Source organism: Canis lupus, chromosome 15 (genome assembly GCF_003254725.2).
Source record: "Canis lupus dingo isolate Sandy chromosome 15, ASM325472v2, whole genome shotgun sequence".
Lineage (NCBI taxonomy): Eukaryota > Metazoa > Chordata > Mammalia > Carnivora > Canidae > Canis > Canis lupus.
The window spans coordinates 9,613,623-9,630,485 of record NC_064257.1 but is presented as its reverse complement, the minus strand read 5'-3'; the positions used below and the strand labels follow the sequence as shown (position 1 = coordinate 9,630,485).

At 37.6% G+C, this 16,863-nt stretch overlaps 1 protein-coding gene across 6 annotated transcripts in view; it reads left to right on the top strand.

Annotated features, from left to right (window-relative positions):
• Positions 1-16,863, top strand: part of OSBPL9 (oxysterol binding protein like 9) — a 160,770-nt gene that overhangs the window by 52,095 nt on the left and 91,812 nt on the right. For all 6 annotated transcript variants that reach the window (XM_025420091.3, XM_025420090.3, XM_025420088.3 and 3 more), the window contains one exon: positions 2,678-2,756. In XM_025420091.3, the coding sequence (XP_025275876.1) occupies positions 2,678-2,756 (79 nt within the window). The remainder of the gene's footprint in view (positions 1-2,677; positions 2,757-16,863) is intronic.

The following is a 16,863-nucleotide window of genomic DNA, read 5'->3' as shown; positions in this document are numbered from 1 at the left end:
AGAGGTGGAATGAGTACAACTTGTGATGGAATGAAGGAGAACACGTGTAGAACCTACAGGTTTCCATCTGAGTTGACTAAGTAGTAAATTCATATCAAGGGACCCAAAAGAAAGAAGACATTTGGGATTGGGGTGATTTATAACAGCTTTGTTAAGATATAATTCATGTCCGGGAATCCCTGGGTGGCTCAGCAGTTTGGTGCCTGCCTTCGGCCCAGGGCGTGGTCCTGGAGTCCTGGGATCGAGTCCCACGTCGGGCTCCCTGCATGGAGTCTGCCTCTCCCTCTGCCTATGTCTCTGCCTCTCTTTCTCTCTGGGTCTCTAATGAACAAATAAATAAAATCTTTCATTTATTTATTTATTTATTTATTAAAGATTTTACTTATTTATTCATGAGAGACAGAGAGAGAGAGAGAGAGAGAGAGAGAGAAAGGGGCAGAGACATAGGCAGAGGGAGAAGCAGGCTCCATGCAGGGAGCCTGACATGGGACTTGATCCCTGGTCTCCAGGATCACACCCTGGGCTGAAGGCAGCGATAAACCGCTGAGCCACCTGGGCTGCCCAATAAAATCTTTTTTAAAAAAAGATATAATTCACATCCAATGCAATACGCCCATTTAAAGTAAACAATTCCATGTTTTTAGTATGTTCACAGAGTTGTACAACCTTTCCTAGAATTTTAGAATGTTCTCATAAAGAAACCTATACCCATTAGAAGTCACTCCCTCTTTTACCCCACCTCTTCCCCTCCCCCCAGCCCTAGGCAACCATTAATGTATTGTGAATCTCTATGAATTTACCTCTATTGGACATTTCATATAAATTGAATTATATGGTCCTTTGTGACTAGCGTCTTTCACTTAGCATAATGTTTTCAAAGTTCATCCATGTGGAGATCACTTTTTGCTTTGTTTTTTTTTTTTTTTTTTTTTTTTTTTTTTTTTTTTTTTTTTTTTCACTTTTTGCTTTGTATTATTCTTACCTCTATGCATGTTTTATCTCCTCCTCTGCAATATAAGTACCTTGAGGGCAGGGACTGTTATATATTCCAGAGCTGTATCTAGCGCATATTTTTGTATTCAGTTGTAACTTAGCAAATATTTAACACATCATAAACTAGAAGTTAACTCAGTTAAACACAAAATAAGTTAACCAGAATGATGTGCTTGCACACATACTTGTCCACTGAGGTGTGTTTATATTCATGGTCATGGAATAAGTAGGTACCATGCTAGTGGTTCTGGTTCTGACATTAATTGTGTGACCTAGGGTCAGTCATACTTTCAGAAGACACTTTACTTACTGAAAATGGGGATAAAAATCCCAACCCAATCTGAAACTAAGGAATAACTAAAATAATTCAAGTAGATGGGATTTGGATAGAATTGAGGTTTATCCAGACAGCCTCTGAGAAGAGATTAATAAATGTTTGGCTCTCTTACCTAATCCTCTTGGGATAGGAGTAGCCTTTATTCATTGGATTGAGTATTTTGACCCTTTTTGATTCTTTTCAACCCCCATTTTTTTTTTAAGATTTTATTTATCTATTCATGAGACACACACACACACACACACAGAGAGAGAGAGAGAGGCAGAGACACAGGCAGAGGGAGAAGCAGGCTCCATGCAGGGATCCCAGGACCCCAGGATCACACCCTGGGCTGAAGGCGGCGCTAAACCTTTGAGCCATCTGGGCTGCCCCTCAACCCCCATTTTCAAGGTCCTGGCATGCTGCTGCTTTTGTCACCATCCTGGGGCATTTTACCTATTTCATGTTCTCTAGCTTTTGTCCCTGAAATTCTTTAGATACTTACTTCTTAAGGACACTGACCAATACACTCCCTGTTTTGCATAGCTTCCTATCTTTTAATTCCTGTTGTCTTAATGGGCTGCTTGTAGTTGAATACAAAAAACTAAAAGTTTAAAACCCACCCTATCTACCTTCTTCAAACAAACAACTTATAAATGCATTCCTCTTCTCCCCCATCTTTTGGAGAGTTGTTCATGCTTTTATTTAAAAAACACATACTGGATGTGTACTTGAAGATCATGTATCAAAATAAATATATAATCTTGGCTTCAAAGATCTTGTGGCAGTTCAACAGGAGGAGGCAAACATATAAACATGATCACAGCAGAAAGTGGGAAGTGCAGTTGCAAAGCCATGTACAAGTGGTTATGGAAACACATCTGGAAAAAGTGATTGGGACAATGTTTTGAAGCAAGTGTCACAACATTTCTGCACTAACAAGTGTAACACAGAAGCAGCCTGATGAAGAGGATCTGTGTTCTTTGGCCTCAGAACAACTGGGTGCCGTGGAGGTTTCTGGCTCTCCATTTTAGAGAGTGGTCTAAAGCTCAGAAAGACTCAGTGGCTGACTCTTGAACACAGATTCTAGAGTCAGCTTCTATGTTTGTCCCCTCCCCCTTCCACTGCAACCATGCCTCTCATGTAAGGATAAAAGGTAGCCATGCAGAGTATACTACAGTGCCCTGCCATCCCCTCTCCTTTAATTCTTCCTCCCTAAGCAAAAGTGGGGTATCAGATTCCTCTTTTCTGTGTCTAGCCTACTGCCAGTATCCTCGGTGCATTGAGCATACAGCATGGGCTGTAGCAGTAGTGAATATTGCTGATGTCATTGTTTGCCTTATTGGGATTTTGCTCTTTGTTTCACAGGGAGCTGTGATTGGTATAGACGATGAGGACGACAGCACCTTCACAATAACTGTTGATCAGAAAACCTTCCATTTCCAGGGTGAGCTAAACGAAGAGATTCTTTCTCTTCACAGTCCCAAATGCTTCTTTTCCTCCTCTTTTGGGTGTTTGCTGGATGACTTGAATGGTTTTGCAACTGATCCTGCATGAATGAGTGCACAGGAACGTTCTGGATGAAGTGGTACTGCAGGTTAGGCAGGGATTTGTATCTGCAGTGGATACAGATCTATTTGAGACGACTGTGGATCTGGCTGCAATTGGAGATTAAAAATTTAAAGGATAAAAATCAGTGAAGGGGAGAGAGTAATGGGCTGCTGCTGCTGCTGGCTTGTGTTTACAGAAGGTTGCTGATCTTCTTTATCGAGGAGTATGGTTCTGCCTCTGCATGAAGAGTCTAAAGACTGATTGTGAAGGTTGCAGTGTTTGTCGGTGTAAAACTAAAAATGTAAATTAAATTGAAGCTAGTGGCAACCTTTGGCTTAAAGGTTTTGCTTTGCTTCAAGAACTGCAAGTTTACATTCATTTCATCTGCATTTCTGTGTCTTGTCTGCCAGCCATCATTTCTCTGCTATTATCCTTTTTATAGTTAATAACACCAATGCCATCTGCCACTGCTATGTTTTAGCATTGCATGCTATGGTTCACTGGTAGAAAGGGTAAGGTACTGTATGATCATTCTCATTTCATATTGCTTTGAAAACTCTAAACCAGCAAATAAAAGCCAATTTTTATGATGCTGTCCTAATGTACCTCTCATCTATTAGGAGTGTTTATTTGCTTTGTTACTAATGTTTTTGTTATTTTGCCTATCCAGAGTAACCTCTATTTTATGTTTAAAGCAGTCGAAGAAACTTAGAAATGAGACGCTTTGGAGATGTTAGCAGTTTCTCTGAACTGCAAGTGACAATGCACTGAGATAGATGCTAGGTATACCAGTGTAAATAAAGATTAAGTTAAGTTGATAGCTTAAAAATGTCTTGGTTATGAAGACTAACAGTGACAGGGTATGTTACATGAGATTTGAGGCAGCTATTGTCCTTCCATTGCTAGGGTAGTATATTGAAATTATTTTTCTTCATTATCTTGTTTAAGCAATTGACACATAGAAATGAAAGATGCAGCTTATATATGAAAAAGACAAACTAGTGCTTTTAGAAAAACGCATCCTTAAAATATTTATGGTGTTTGGTCATACTCTTTATTCAGAGCTGCTTAACTAATGATGCTTTCCTGAAATTTTCCACTGCATTTAACTTTATAAAACATTTTAAATATTATGAAATATTATAAAAGTGGAGGGCCATAATTTTTAGTTTGAATATATAATGCTGCTTATAAACTAAAGCAGGTAACACCCCCACACTGAAACTCTTTACTTGAATGAAGATAAATACTTTAAGGCATTTCAAGAAATAGCTGCTGGATGCAGGTGAAGGCTGCAGTGTGGAATTCTCTCCTCTGCAGTTATTAAGGAGATCCTCCTTTGGACTTCCAGAAGCTGCATTGTTTACTGGTTTAAAGGAGAGGAGATGCAGACCTCTAGAGCAAGGGCACCTGTACCTTCTGTTTACTTTTAGATTACTTATGTTAAATATTCCCATATTTTTGTGGCTTGCTTATAAAACAAGCAATTCCTTCAATTCCTTTAATGATTTAAATGGCAAGTGTAAATGAGACTTAAATGTATTTTTTAAGTGATTTCTTATTCTGGGACTGTCAGATTGATTAGTTTATTTTCTGCTATTATAGTAAAGGGAGCTTCAGGCAACATGAGATTATCTGGCTTTTGTAAAGAACTCACTAGAACTCTCTGTATTCTATATATTCTTGGCAGTAATGAGAGTTATTTCACATAGGTCCTTACTCATAAGAAACTCTGAAAATTTGATAAAAAGCTCTCAATGTCTCATAGATCTTATATTCAAGTATGTTGAAGTTTTTGTTTACCAGAACTTTTTAAAGCAAATAAATTATCAATTGATGCATCTCTAAAGCAAATTCTACTTACTATCAACTATTAAAGGGAAAACTAGAATTTGTTGAGATACATTCATTTATTCAAGATCCATTTTAGACATTATTTTAAGTTCTGGGGATACAGTAGTAAACAAAACAGATAAAATTTCTTGCCCTCTTGGGTCATCCATTCTGGTAAAGGAGAAAGCCAATAAAATAGAAAGTTACTTATACTTAGTATATATATGTATGTGTGTATGCTAGTAAAATATAAATATTGAGAGTACTAAGTACTGGGGAGAAAAAAATAAAGCAGGAAAGGAGAAAATGAAATAGAAGTGAGATTGTGTATGGACAGAGGGAGGTGTTGAAATTTGAGAATGATCTGGGGAAGACTCATTGGGATGGTGCCCTTTGGTGAAAGACCTGAAGGAAGTGAGGAAACAAGCTTTAAGGCTTTATTAGGGATGGTGGTACATCATTACTAGCCAGAGGGAATATTAATTGCAAAAGAATGTTTCTGCCATATTTGAAGAATAGCAGGGAGGCCAGCTCTGGTTGGAGTGCAGATAATTGTGGGGAAGGGTAGTGGAAAATGAGGTATGCGAAGTAACAGAGAAGCTGATCATGTGAGGCTTCATACACCACAATAAGGACATTGAATTTTACCAAGAGAAGCCATTAGAGGGTTTTGAGCAAAGGAAAGACATGATGTGATTTTTTAACAGTATCACTCTGGCCACTCTGTTGAGAATAAAATGCAGGAGGTAGGTACAGAAGCAGGGAAACTCTTTAGGCTATTGTAATTTAGAAGAGAGATGATGGCTCCCACTGGGTAGCAGTGGGGATGGGGAGGCAGTGAGAAATGGTTAAATTAAGTATGTGTGTTTATCAACTTTATCAAGATATAATTAATATACAATAAAATGTACACGTTGTAAAGTTCAATGAGTATTGACAAATTTATTTAGTATAACTGCTACCACAATCAAGATATTGAACATTTCTATCACCCAAAAGATTCCTTTCTTCTTTTAGTTTCTACTCCCAGCCTCTGACCCCAAGCAGCCATTAATCTACTTTCTATAACTATAGATTTTTCTTTTGGAGAGTTTCATGTAAAAGGTATCATACATTATGTTTCCTCTTTTGTCTGGCTTTATTTTAGCTCAGCATATGGTTTTTAATATTCATTATGTTGTTGCTTGTATTGGTAAGTATTGTTGCTTGTATTCTTAAGTAGTAATGTGTCATATGGTACTATATTTTAAAGGTTAAACTACAGCATGTGAGAGAAGAGTCTAGGTTGACAGCAAGATTTTTGGCTTGCCACAAGAATGGAGTTGCCATTAGCTGGGGTGGGGAAGATTGCTGGAGGAATTAGTTGGGGAGGCATTGTGGGCATCAGGAGCTTAGCCTTAGACATGTGTATAAACAATCCTAGCTACCCTGCAGACAGAGATGTCAAGTAGGCAATTGAAGTATAGAGTTTAGGAGAAAAATTCATGCTGAAGAAATAAATTTGGGAGTCATTGGCATATAGATGGTATTTAGAGCCACAGAATTTAGTAATATGTGTAGAGAGACAAGAGAGGTCCAAGTAATGAGCCCTGAAGCACTCCAGCATCTATTGAGACGGCAGAGAGCTGAGGTAGAACTAGCAGAAAAGATTGAAAAGAAGCAATGAAAAAAGAGGAGGAAAACCAGGTGAATGCAGTACCCTGGAAGCCAAGAGAAAGTGTTTCTAAAAGGGAAGAGGCATCAGCAACTGTGTCAGATGCTCCGGATAGATCAAGTAAGTTGAGAGATGAGAAGGAATCAAAGGATTTAACAATTAGGAGTCTACTCATAACCTTGAGAGGAACATTTTTTTCTCAAAAGTTTTATTTGAGAGAGAGTGCACACAAACTGGAGGGAGAGAGAGGGGGAGACAGAATCTAAAGCGGACTACAGGCTGAGCATAGAACCTGACGTGGTGCTTAATCCCACAACTGCAAGATCATTACCTAAGCTGAAACCAAGAGTTGGCTGCCCAACCGGTTGAGCCATCTAGGTGCCCTGAGAAGAACGATTTTTAGATAGAAGTACACAGTGCTTTCAAGTTCTGCTATAAAGGGAAGAGGAGCAATACAGTAGTAGCTGGAGAGGAGAATAAGAACAAGAATTTTTTTTGCAGGATAAGGGACAAGCATGTTTTTATGGTTTTGGCAGTGATTCAGTAAAAGGAAAAATTGATGCAACAGAGAAAGAAGGAGAAACTTCCCCAAAACAATAGATTTTTTGTTTTTTGTTTTTTGCTGGATGAGTGTTTTTGTTTTTGGTTTTTTTTTTGTTTTTGTTTTTGTTTTTGTTTTTTTGGATGAGTGTTTTTGAAAGGCAAGAGAGGATAGGACCTAATACGCAGGTGAGGAGGCATTGCCTTTCACTAAAAGCTTAGACAGTTTATCCACAGGAGCAAGAAAGAAGGTCAGGTGTATGACCTGAATATGTATGAAAAATATGTAGATAGGATATTACCTAGTATCTTATTTTGCATGATGGTGTGAATGTCTGGCTACCCTCCATGTCCTGTATCCTGAAATCATTTGTTTATAATAAAGAGGATTGGAACCAAGAAAAAAAAAACAAACTTCCCCAAAACAATAGATTTTTTGTCATTCTCAATTCTGGTAACTTGATATTTCAGGATATCTCCAATTTTAAAGAGATGCTTTAAATTTTCAAAACAAAGTCAATTTAAATTAACTTCAGATTTGAAATAAAAAGAAAGTATTCTATAGTTTTTTTTCCCCTTTAGGTAATTATTAAAATCCTAGCATGTTAGCACTTAAAAATGTTTGAAAATTACAACTCCATTCTATCCTTTTTCAGACATTAAAAATATTTGCCAATTTATCTTTGTAAACTGGCTCCTTTTTCTTTTGATCTAGGGCAAAAAATGATCCCCTTTCCTGTCAGTCAGCCAAAGTTGTTTGCATATAGACTCCCTCATAGACATTGGATGGAAAGCAGTTTTGGTATTAGACTAGCTGTTGAGTTCAAACATTAATTGTGTATGTAGTATGTGTAACTTCCCATGCTCAGAACTGAGAATATACTGGTAAATAAGACTTGGGCCATGATCATTGGAATGTAATGTGAAATGTACTGTTGTAGTAGAAATATATCTAAGACACTGAAATAATGAAGAGGCAAAAAAGGCAGTCATTCAGTGTTTCACAGAAGAGTTAAGAGTTTTTTTGTTACCAAGTAATTGTTTTTATAATAATCAAAATTAAATCACAGTAGCTCTAAAAATTTCAAGATGTGCAGAGGTATATAATGTAAAAATTAAAAGATTCCTATCACCAGGCTTTGTCTCTCTCCTTTTCCTCTTTGCCTCCTTTCTGTGGCAGAGGTCTGAAAACGGAGAGGTTTGTTAGGCTGAGGGATGTTGCAGCACATGCAAGGGCACAGAACTGTGATGCTGCCAGTGTGTTCAGAGAACTACAAATGTTGGTACTGTTAGAACGATGAGGAGGAGATGAGGCAGAGGCTTACATCTACTATAAAGAGGTTATATTTTTATACTGAGGTCAGTGAAGAGCCAGTGAAGCAGTTTTAAGCAGAGAAGAGACAGAGAAAGACATGGGCGTTAGATAAATAGCTCTGATTGTTGGATATTTATTTTATGTCAACACTATTCAGAGTTTGATTTATGTTAACTCTGTTCTCATGACGTTATGAAGTAGGTACTGTTACTGGTTTTATTTTTGGATAATGAAACTGGGGGCCACAGATACAGGTTTTGCAAGGCAGAACTGGTATTTGAACACATACAGTTGTGCTCTAGGGACATTCTCTTTTAACTACTTCAAAAAAGTTGTAGAGCTTTGCTAAGTAGTTTATAATTTTATCAGGAAAAGAATTAATGTAAAACATAAGGAATTTTACAATTCAATTTAATGCAATTAAAAATTTTTGTGATATTAATGTTCTACATGTTCCATTACTTAGTAGAAATAGTATAGTAGTGATGGTGGTAACAACCACTATTACTACTACTAAATATCTGTTATGAACCAGGCGCAGTGTTCAACAGGCACTGTACATTACTTCCGTAGTTCCTAAACTGCATAACAACATGGGTAGTTTTAGAGTTAGAGGTTTAGAGAAGCTAAGTGTCCAGGATTGGGGGATTAGTGCTTAGGTCTCTCTAGATTAGTAGTTCTTAAAGTGTGCTTACCAGACCAGCAGGATCAGCATCACCTGGGACCTTGTTAGAGAATCTCTGGCCTGGCCCCAGGCTTGCTGAATCAGAAACTCTGGGAATGGGCCTTCTGTAGTGATTTTGATGCACTTTGAAGTTTAAGAGCCATTGGTTGGGATCTAGTGGTTTCACATGTTACTCTGTTTACTCTCCTAACAACCTTACACATTAGATGGAGTATCTCCAAACTATATATGAGTGAAATGAGACACAGAGAATCAGGTGACCTGATCTTGATCTTAGGTTGTCTCTTACTATGCCCTAACCTATACAGAAGAGGTGTCTTGCCTTAAAGCAAACCTGTTGTGCGAAAAATCTAAATTTTTTAAAGATGGAAAATTAGATATCCTTTACTTTCAAAGGACTTTATGGAAGACACGATTTGGGCCGTATGTTCTCCAAAGTGATTTCGAGTAAGAAATTTGTTTGCAAATTTTATTTGGATATACTTTTAAAGCAACACAAATTGCATAAGACAAAATACAACCTTTTAAACATTAAAAAATTAGAAGAATCTTCAGGTATTGTGTCTTAGTGGAAGTCATCTGTGCTTGGACTGAGAGCTGACCTTTTCAATACAGTCCATTAGAGCTTGCTCCACTTACTAAAATGCAGAATTACTACAAAATCAGCCCAGTGGTGAAGGAAAGTGTTTAATTCAGGAAAGTTATATTGATCAAGTATATTCGACCAACATCATCCCTACTGCATTAATTTTAATCAGTGCAGCATAGTACATCCTCATTATTAATCATTTAGAAGAATAGATGGTACATCATCAGACTAACCCTTGGTTGCAGGCTTAAGTATCTTCTGCTTTAAAATAATCATCTCGGGTGCCTGGATGGCTCAGTGGTTGAGCTATGCCTTTGGCTCAGGGCGTGATCCTGGGGTCCAGTTCCACACTGGGCTCCCCGCAGGGAGCCTGCTCCTCCCTCTGCCTATGTCTCTCCCTCTCTCTCTCTGTGTCTCTCATGAATAAATAAATAGGGATCCCTGGGTGGTGCAGCGGTTTAGCGCCTGCCTTTGGCCCAGGGCGCGATCCTGGAGACCCGGGATCAAGTCCCACGTCGGGCTCCTGGCGCGTGGGGCCTGCTTCTCCCTCAGCCTGTGTCTCTGCCTCTCTCTCTCTCTCTGTGACTATCATAAATAAATAAAAATTAAAAAAAAATAAAATCTTTAAAAAATAAAATAACCATCTCACCCTATTAGTAAACAAATTCCAATACCTTCTGTTGATTAATGACTTTTAAATAATTTCCCCCTGCAGTTTTGTATTTTTTATTTTTACATGATAACCCCTCCTCAAAACCAAATAAATAACCATTTAAAGACATTGTGTAAAGGAAGTAAATCAACCATAATTCTTTTTTTTTTTTTTTAAGGTTTTATTTATTTATTCATGAGAGACACAGGAGAGAGAGGCAGAGACACAGGCAGAGGGCGAAGCAGGCTCCATGCAGGGAGCCCAACGTGGGATGCCATCCTGGGTCTCCAGGATCATGCTCCCGGCTGAAGGTGGCGCCAAACTGCTAAGCCACCAGGGCTGCCCTTAACTATAATTCTTAATTACATACAGGCATTGAAGTGAGGGAAATACCACTGAATTAATATCAAAGGTTTGTTGTATTGCATGAAGTTTTGATCTCAGTTGGTATACTTTTTCTCTTCTTAATTTGCTTTCTATTAAGATCCTTAACTGAATATTTGCAATTATTTTCCCAAGTTTAATCAATTATAGATTGTTTGGCTTAGTTTGTAGCTAGGATTAGAGTGGATATTTAAATTGACTTTTTAGTGCTTGCTTTGGCAGCACATATATATTAAATTGGCTTTTTATTAGTAAGTTATATTTTTTATCCTATCATTCCCTTTCCCCTAATTTTTAAGTAGTAAAATTAATACCTGCTTACTGTAGAAACTTGGGAAAATGTAGAGTAATATAAAGATGATACTAATAATCATCCATAATCCTACCACCCAGAAATAATTATTAATAACAAGCTTGTGGATTTCCTTCTGATCTTTTAGTTGTTTGTGTGTATGTATATGTATTTTATAAAACTGAGTTATCCTATATACACTTTCCAGATTTAAAATTTTTTTTAGGGATGCCTGGGTGGCTCAGCGGTTGAGTGTCTGCCTTTGGCTCAGGGCATGATCCTGGGGTTCAAGGATTGAGTCCTGCATCGGGCTCGCTGCATGGAGCCTGCTTCTCCCTCTGCCTGTGTCTCTGCCTCTCTCTCTCAGTCTCTCATGAATAAATAAAATCTTTAAAAAATTTTTTTTAAAGATTTTATTTATTTTAGAAAGAGTATGTGGCAAGTGGGGTGAGGAGCAGAGGGAGACAGAGATGAAGAGGGAGAGAAACAGACCTTCCTGCTGAGCAGGGGTTCTGCTGCAGGGTGAGATTTCATGATCTTGAGTTCATGACCTGAGGTGAAACCAAGAGTTGGACACTTAACTGATTGAGCACCTAGGCACCTCTCTCTATTTTAAATAATACTATATTGAACATCCTTGCACATAAATCTTTAATAAAATCTCTGTTTACCCTCGGATAGGTAAACTCATAAGAGAATTTGTCAGAACAAAAAAACATAAATAATTTTAATGTTCCTGAAGCAATTCTTCGTAATTGCTTTCAAGAGAGATTGTGTTAATTTATATTCCCTCTGCTTCATCATACCCTTCATCAGCACTTAGTATTATCGTTTTTTTAAACGATTTTATTTATTTATTCATGAGGGACAGGCAGAGGGAGAAGCAGGCTCCATGCAGGGAGCCCGGTGTGGGACTGGACCCAGGACTCCAGGATCATGCCCTGGGCCAAAGGCAGGCACTAAACAGCTGAGCCACCTAGGGATCCCAGTATTATCATTTTAAAAGAATGTCAACCCAATGCCCCTCCTCAAAAATATATTTTGATGTGTTCGTTTCTTATTTGCTCATTCCTTTGTCCATTTTGTTGTTGGTGCTGTGCTCATCTTTTTCTTATATCCTTCTTTTATGAAAGCAAATAGGAAATAACCTTAGTCATTCATTAACCCTACCATCTGAGAAATTGCTAATAAACATTAAATAATCTTTTTATCCAGTTTGGAACATGGCTTGGTAGGTGTTAGTGTGAAGAGTAAATGAAGACATGTGAAGGAAATCATTATGTGTACTTGAAAATTGCACGAAAGTAGAGTACATGAGGGGCATGTAGTCCTACCACATACCGCAAAGTCCTTAATGGCTCTTAGACATAATATTTATTCATAAGATATATTCATACATTTTAATTCCTTTCCTTAAAAAACAGCCATATAGACAGTAGAGTAGAATCTTATTGCCACAGTCTAAGGAGTGTTCTGTTGATGATACAAGTTTACTGTTCTCAGCATGCATAGCATAATGATTTCTCAATTACATTATGTTTATAGGATTTACATTTATTGTCATTCTTACTGACACTTTAATTTTTCTCCTAATTAAAAGAATGGTAGAGTAGAATGCAAAATATATTAAAGTGGTTGCATGAGCACTGTTCTTCAAATGGAGATGCAATGCTGCAAGAATTAAATTGTTGTATGGCAGGCTTTGCATAGTGTAGTGGCACTAAATGTCCATTTGTTGCTTGATATAAGAAAATTCAGATTTTCCTCTGAGGAATCAGTGTACAAGGAATTGCAGGGTATATGAAAGTTGAATAAGAAAGTACTGCTTGGGATCCCTGGGTGGCGCAGCGGTTTGGCGCCTGCCTTTGGCCCAGGGCGCGATCCTGGAGACCCGGGATCGAATCCCACATCAGGCTCCTGGTGCATGGAGCCTGCTTCTCCCTCTGCCTATGTCTCTGCCTCTCTCTCTCTCTCTCTCTCTCTCTGTGACTATCATAAATAAATAAAAATTAAAAAAAATTAAAAAAATAAAAAAGAAAGTACTGCTTATATAAAATGTAATATCATATCTTAAGAAACTTTGGGGACTCAACAGTAATTTGAGGGGCAATAAGCATTAAATGATATGCACTTGTAAGTATAATAATTCAAGGAAAGGAGTGATAATGATAGATTTTACATGGTTTTCAAACTTTTAATGAAAGAATTTTATAAATGCAATCTTACTTAGAAACCCAAGTGTGAGATAGAAAAAATACAATTGCTCTGGTTCAAATCAGAGGGTGAAAGGGCCTAGAACTCTACCCTAGGCAGCTCCTAGGCACTTTGAGAAAATACTAGTATTTAAATTTATTTCTTCCCTCCATCCATTTATTTACTCATTTTTATAGTCAACAAATATTTGAGTGCTTACTATATACTAGGCACTAGGCTAGTTTCTGAGTATAAAGTAGTAAGCAAAGCAAAGTGCTTATCCTCAGGGACCTCACATTTTGAAAATCATTATTCTAGAGGAGGTTTTCTGATTGTACTATTTCAGATAGTTCCCTGACTTCAGGTTAAATATCCCTGAGTTAAAGCTTGTGGTAACACCTGGACTGTACTCATCCTTGTTTTACTTTTTAGACAACTAACTAGCTGATGATGAATTCTAAGAAAATACTCTGCCACGATCTCATCTTTATCTTTTCAACCTCTTTCATTAACTCCACATAACGTTTATGAACATTTTTATAAAAGATTTTATGTATTTATTCATGATAGATATATATGTAGAGAGGCAGAGACACAGGCAGAGGGAGAAAAGCAGGCTCCATGCAGGGAGCCTGATGTGGGACTCGATCCCGGGTCTCCAGGATCACACCCTGGGCCAAAGGCAGGCGCTAAACTGCTGCGCCACCCAGGGATCCCCATGTTTATGAACATTTTTAACAACCCCAAGAGACAATTTTGAGGAAAACTGAGATATAGAACACTAAATCATTTATCTAGGGTTCACAGTTTAGAACAGTAATTACAGTACAATGTAAATTGTAGAAGAGAGAACTGGTGGAGTCAGGGAAGCATCACAGAGGATATGATTTTGTGAAGTTTTACCAAACTTCAGAGAAAGGAAAAACACATCCCAGGTACAGGGAAAGTATGTGCAAAAGATTGTAAGTATGAAAAAGGGTGACTTGTTTGAGAAATGTAAGGTGTGTATTATGTTTTAGAATAGATGGCAGGTAAGGGGAAGGAGATGTGAGTTCAGTCTGGAACTAAATATATCTTCAAAGGCCTTATGGGAGCTCCTGTCTGGCTTGGTCAGTGGAGTGTACAACTCTTGATCTGGGGTTATGAGTGGCTGCCTGAGTGGCTCAGTTGTTTAGACATCTGACTCTTCATATCAGCTCAGGTCTTGATCCCAGGATTGAGAGTTCAAGCCCTATGTTGGGCTCCACACTGGGTGTAGAGACTACTTATAAAACATTTTTTGTTTAAACTTAAACAATTTAAAAAAGTCTCATGTGCCAGAATGTTAAAACATCTTCTCTAGGGATCCCTGGGTGGCTCAGTGGTATGGCGCCTGCCTTCAGCCCAGGGCGTGATCCTGGAGTCCTGGGATTGAGTCCTGCGTTGGGCTCCCTGCATGGAGCCTGCTTCTCCCTCTGCCTGTGTCTTTGCCTCTCTCTCTCTCTCTCTCTCTCTCTGTGTCTCTCATGAATGAATAAATAAATAAATCTTAAAAAAAAAACATCTTCTCTATAAATTAGGGAGAAGCATTGGGTATTTTAGCCAGGGAAATGTCATTATCATATTTGTGGCTTCAAAGAAACACTGGGAGCTGTTTGCAGGATGCTCTGGGGAGAAGTGAGATTGGAGGCAGGGAGCTCAGTTTGGAACTTCCTGCAGAGGTTTTTGGCAAAAGGTGATGAGAGCTTGAATGAAGTAGTAAGAATGCTCCAAAGGGGATAAACACAAAAGATGTATGACAGAAATTGGTAATTAAAAAAAAAAAAAAAAGAAATTGGTAATTAACTGCATGTAAGAGGATAAGAGAAAGGAAGTTCAGAATTAGCCCTAGCTTTCTGACAGAGTAATGGGAGGATTTATCAAGGACTGTGTCTTTTTCACTGCTCTGTCACCAGTGCCTACCTGCTATGGACATGTATGCTTTAAGTATTTTATTGGATGAAAGCATAATTTTGGAATATATCAGGGTAAATGCAGTTGTTAAGTAAAAATATGTAGTTATTCCACTGAAGGAAGGTTCAGGGCTTCAGATTCCTGAGAAAACAGTCTTCATTTAAAGAGTCACAAGACCATTGACTTAGACTTGAAAAGAAGTACTCAGATAAGTGGAGAGCAGTATCTGACTTTTATTTGCACAGGGTAGTGGAAAGACTTAGTAGAATATAACTGTTTGAAGTATGTACATTGATTCTTTTTTATTATTTATTATTTTTTATTACTTTGTACATTTATTCTTTTTTTTTATGTACATTGATTCTTGACCATCTTTTTGTGTGTGGGTTTGTAACTATCTTGAAGAAATTTTTTTTATTAAGATTTTATTTATTTATTCATAGAGACAGAGAGAGAGAGAGAGGCAGAGACACAGGCAGAGGGAAAAGCAGGCTCCATGCAGGGAGCCCGAAGTGGGACTCAATCCCGGGCCTCCAGGATCATACCCCAGGCCGCAGGCAGCACTAAGCTGGCACTAAACCGCTGCGCCACAGGGGCTGCCCTCTTGAAGAAATTTTGAATATGAATTGAATGGAGTCCTTTCTGTTTAGGAATCTACATTTTTATGTAAATGAAATAAATCAAGGTAATTCCATAAATGCATTGTAGTTTTAATAATGTGGACAGGATGGTTCATAGTGAACAGAGAGAAGCAAATCTGCGATCTAGGCTGTCTGGAAAGAAGTACTCTTTTCTAGTTTTATGTATAGACACTAGAACCAAGCTGGTATTGTCTGTCTTTTTTTTTTTTTTTTTTTTGAGTATGATGTATCATCAGAATTTCTTTTAATGTTATTTATACTTTGTACTTAGTGAATTGGTTAAGCATGGTGACTTGGTATAAATTATTATAATACAAGTCCTAAATTGTAGGAAGGGCTGAATCAATGACATTTTACTATATCTAGATTGTGTTTTATAAGGTAGAGTTAAAGCTTTTGGAATATGTGAGTTTATGTCTGAGTTTATACTTCAGTCTTGGTCTGGAAATACATACTTTCCTAAAGAATGGTGAGGATAGTTTATAGCTAAATATAGAGAAAGAAGGAAGTAACTTTTGGTATCTCCCTGCTTGAGCAAAATTCCTTGGAGGTCTACTGGGGACAGAGTGAAGCCTTCAGAAAAGTTGTTCACTAGGAATATGGTAAGATTATAATGTAGAAGTGCCTCTACTGTGCTTTATACTTAAGGATATTCTTACGTATTTTTTTGTCTTAAAGGGCTTCCTTACCCACAGTGTGCAATAATAACATCTGTTTTTTAAAAACTCTTGAAGCATTTATTTAAATAATAAAAATCAATCATTAGGCCGTATCTATTTTGGCCTTGTTTGCCTTGGAAGTAGATCAATTAAGTAGCAAATGCTCTTTTCTTATAGGTATATTTTATTGCCTTGCTTTAGTTTTCTTCCTGAATTTTCTAACATGTATTAAATTTTTTCCCTTTCCTTTCATTGCCTAATACAAAAGTTGAGTGATTATGTAGCTCCTTTCTTCCTTTCTGAATAACATTTACCCTTGGCAATCAGAGAAAGTACTTTTGCAGTTCTGTGTTTCTCCTCATAAACTGATACTTGGCTTCAGCTTCTCAAAATCACTCTATATCCCTTTTCAAATTCAAAATAAAATTTTGCAGCCTACCATTCCCAACTTGTTTTTCTTTTTTTATTCTCTATGCTGTGGAATAGCACTTCTACTTACCAAATTAACCAAATATGAGGGCTTCTCTTTCTCTGTTTTTATGTTCTCTGCATTCTCCTTTTATCACATGAGTCACCATGTCCTTCGGATTCTACCTTTCTGTATCCCCTAAGTCACTGGCAGAGTCCAAGTCTT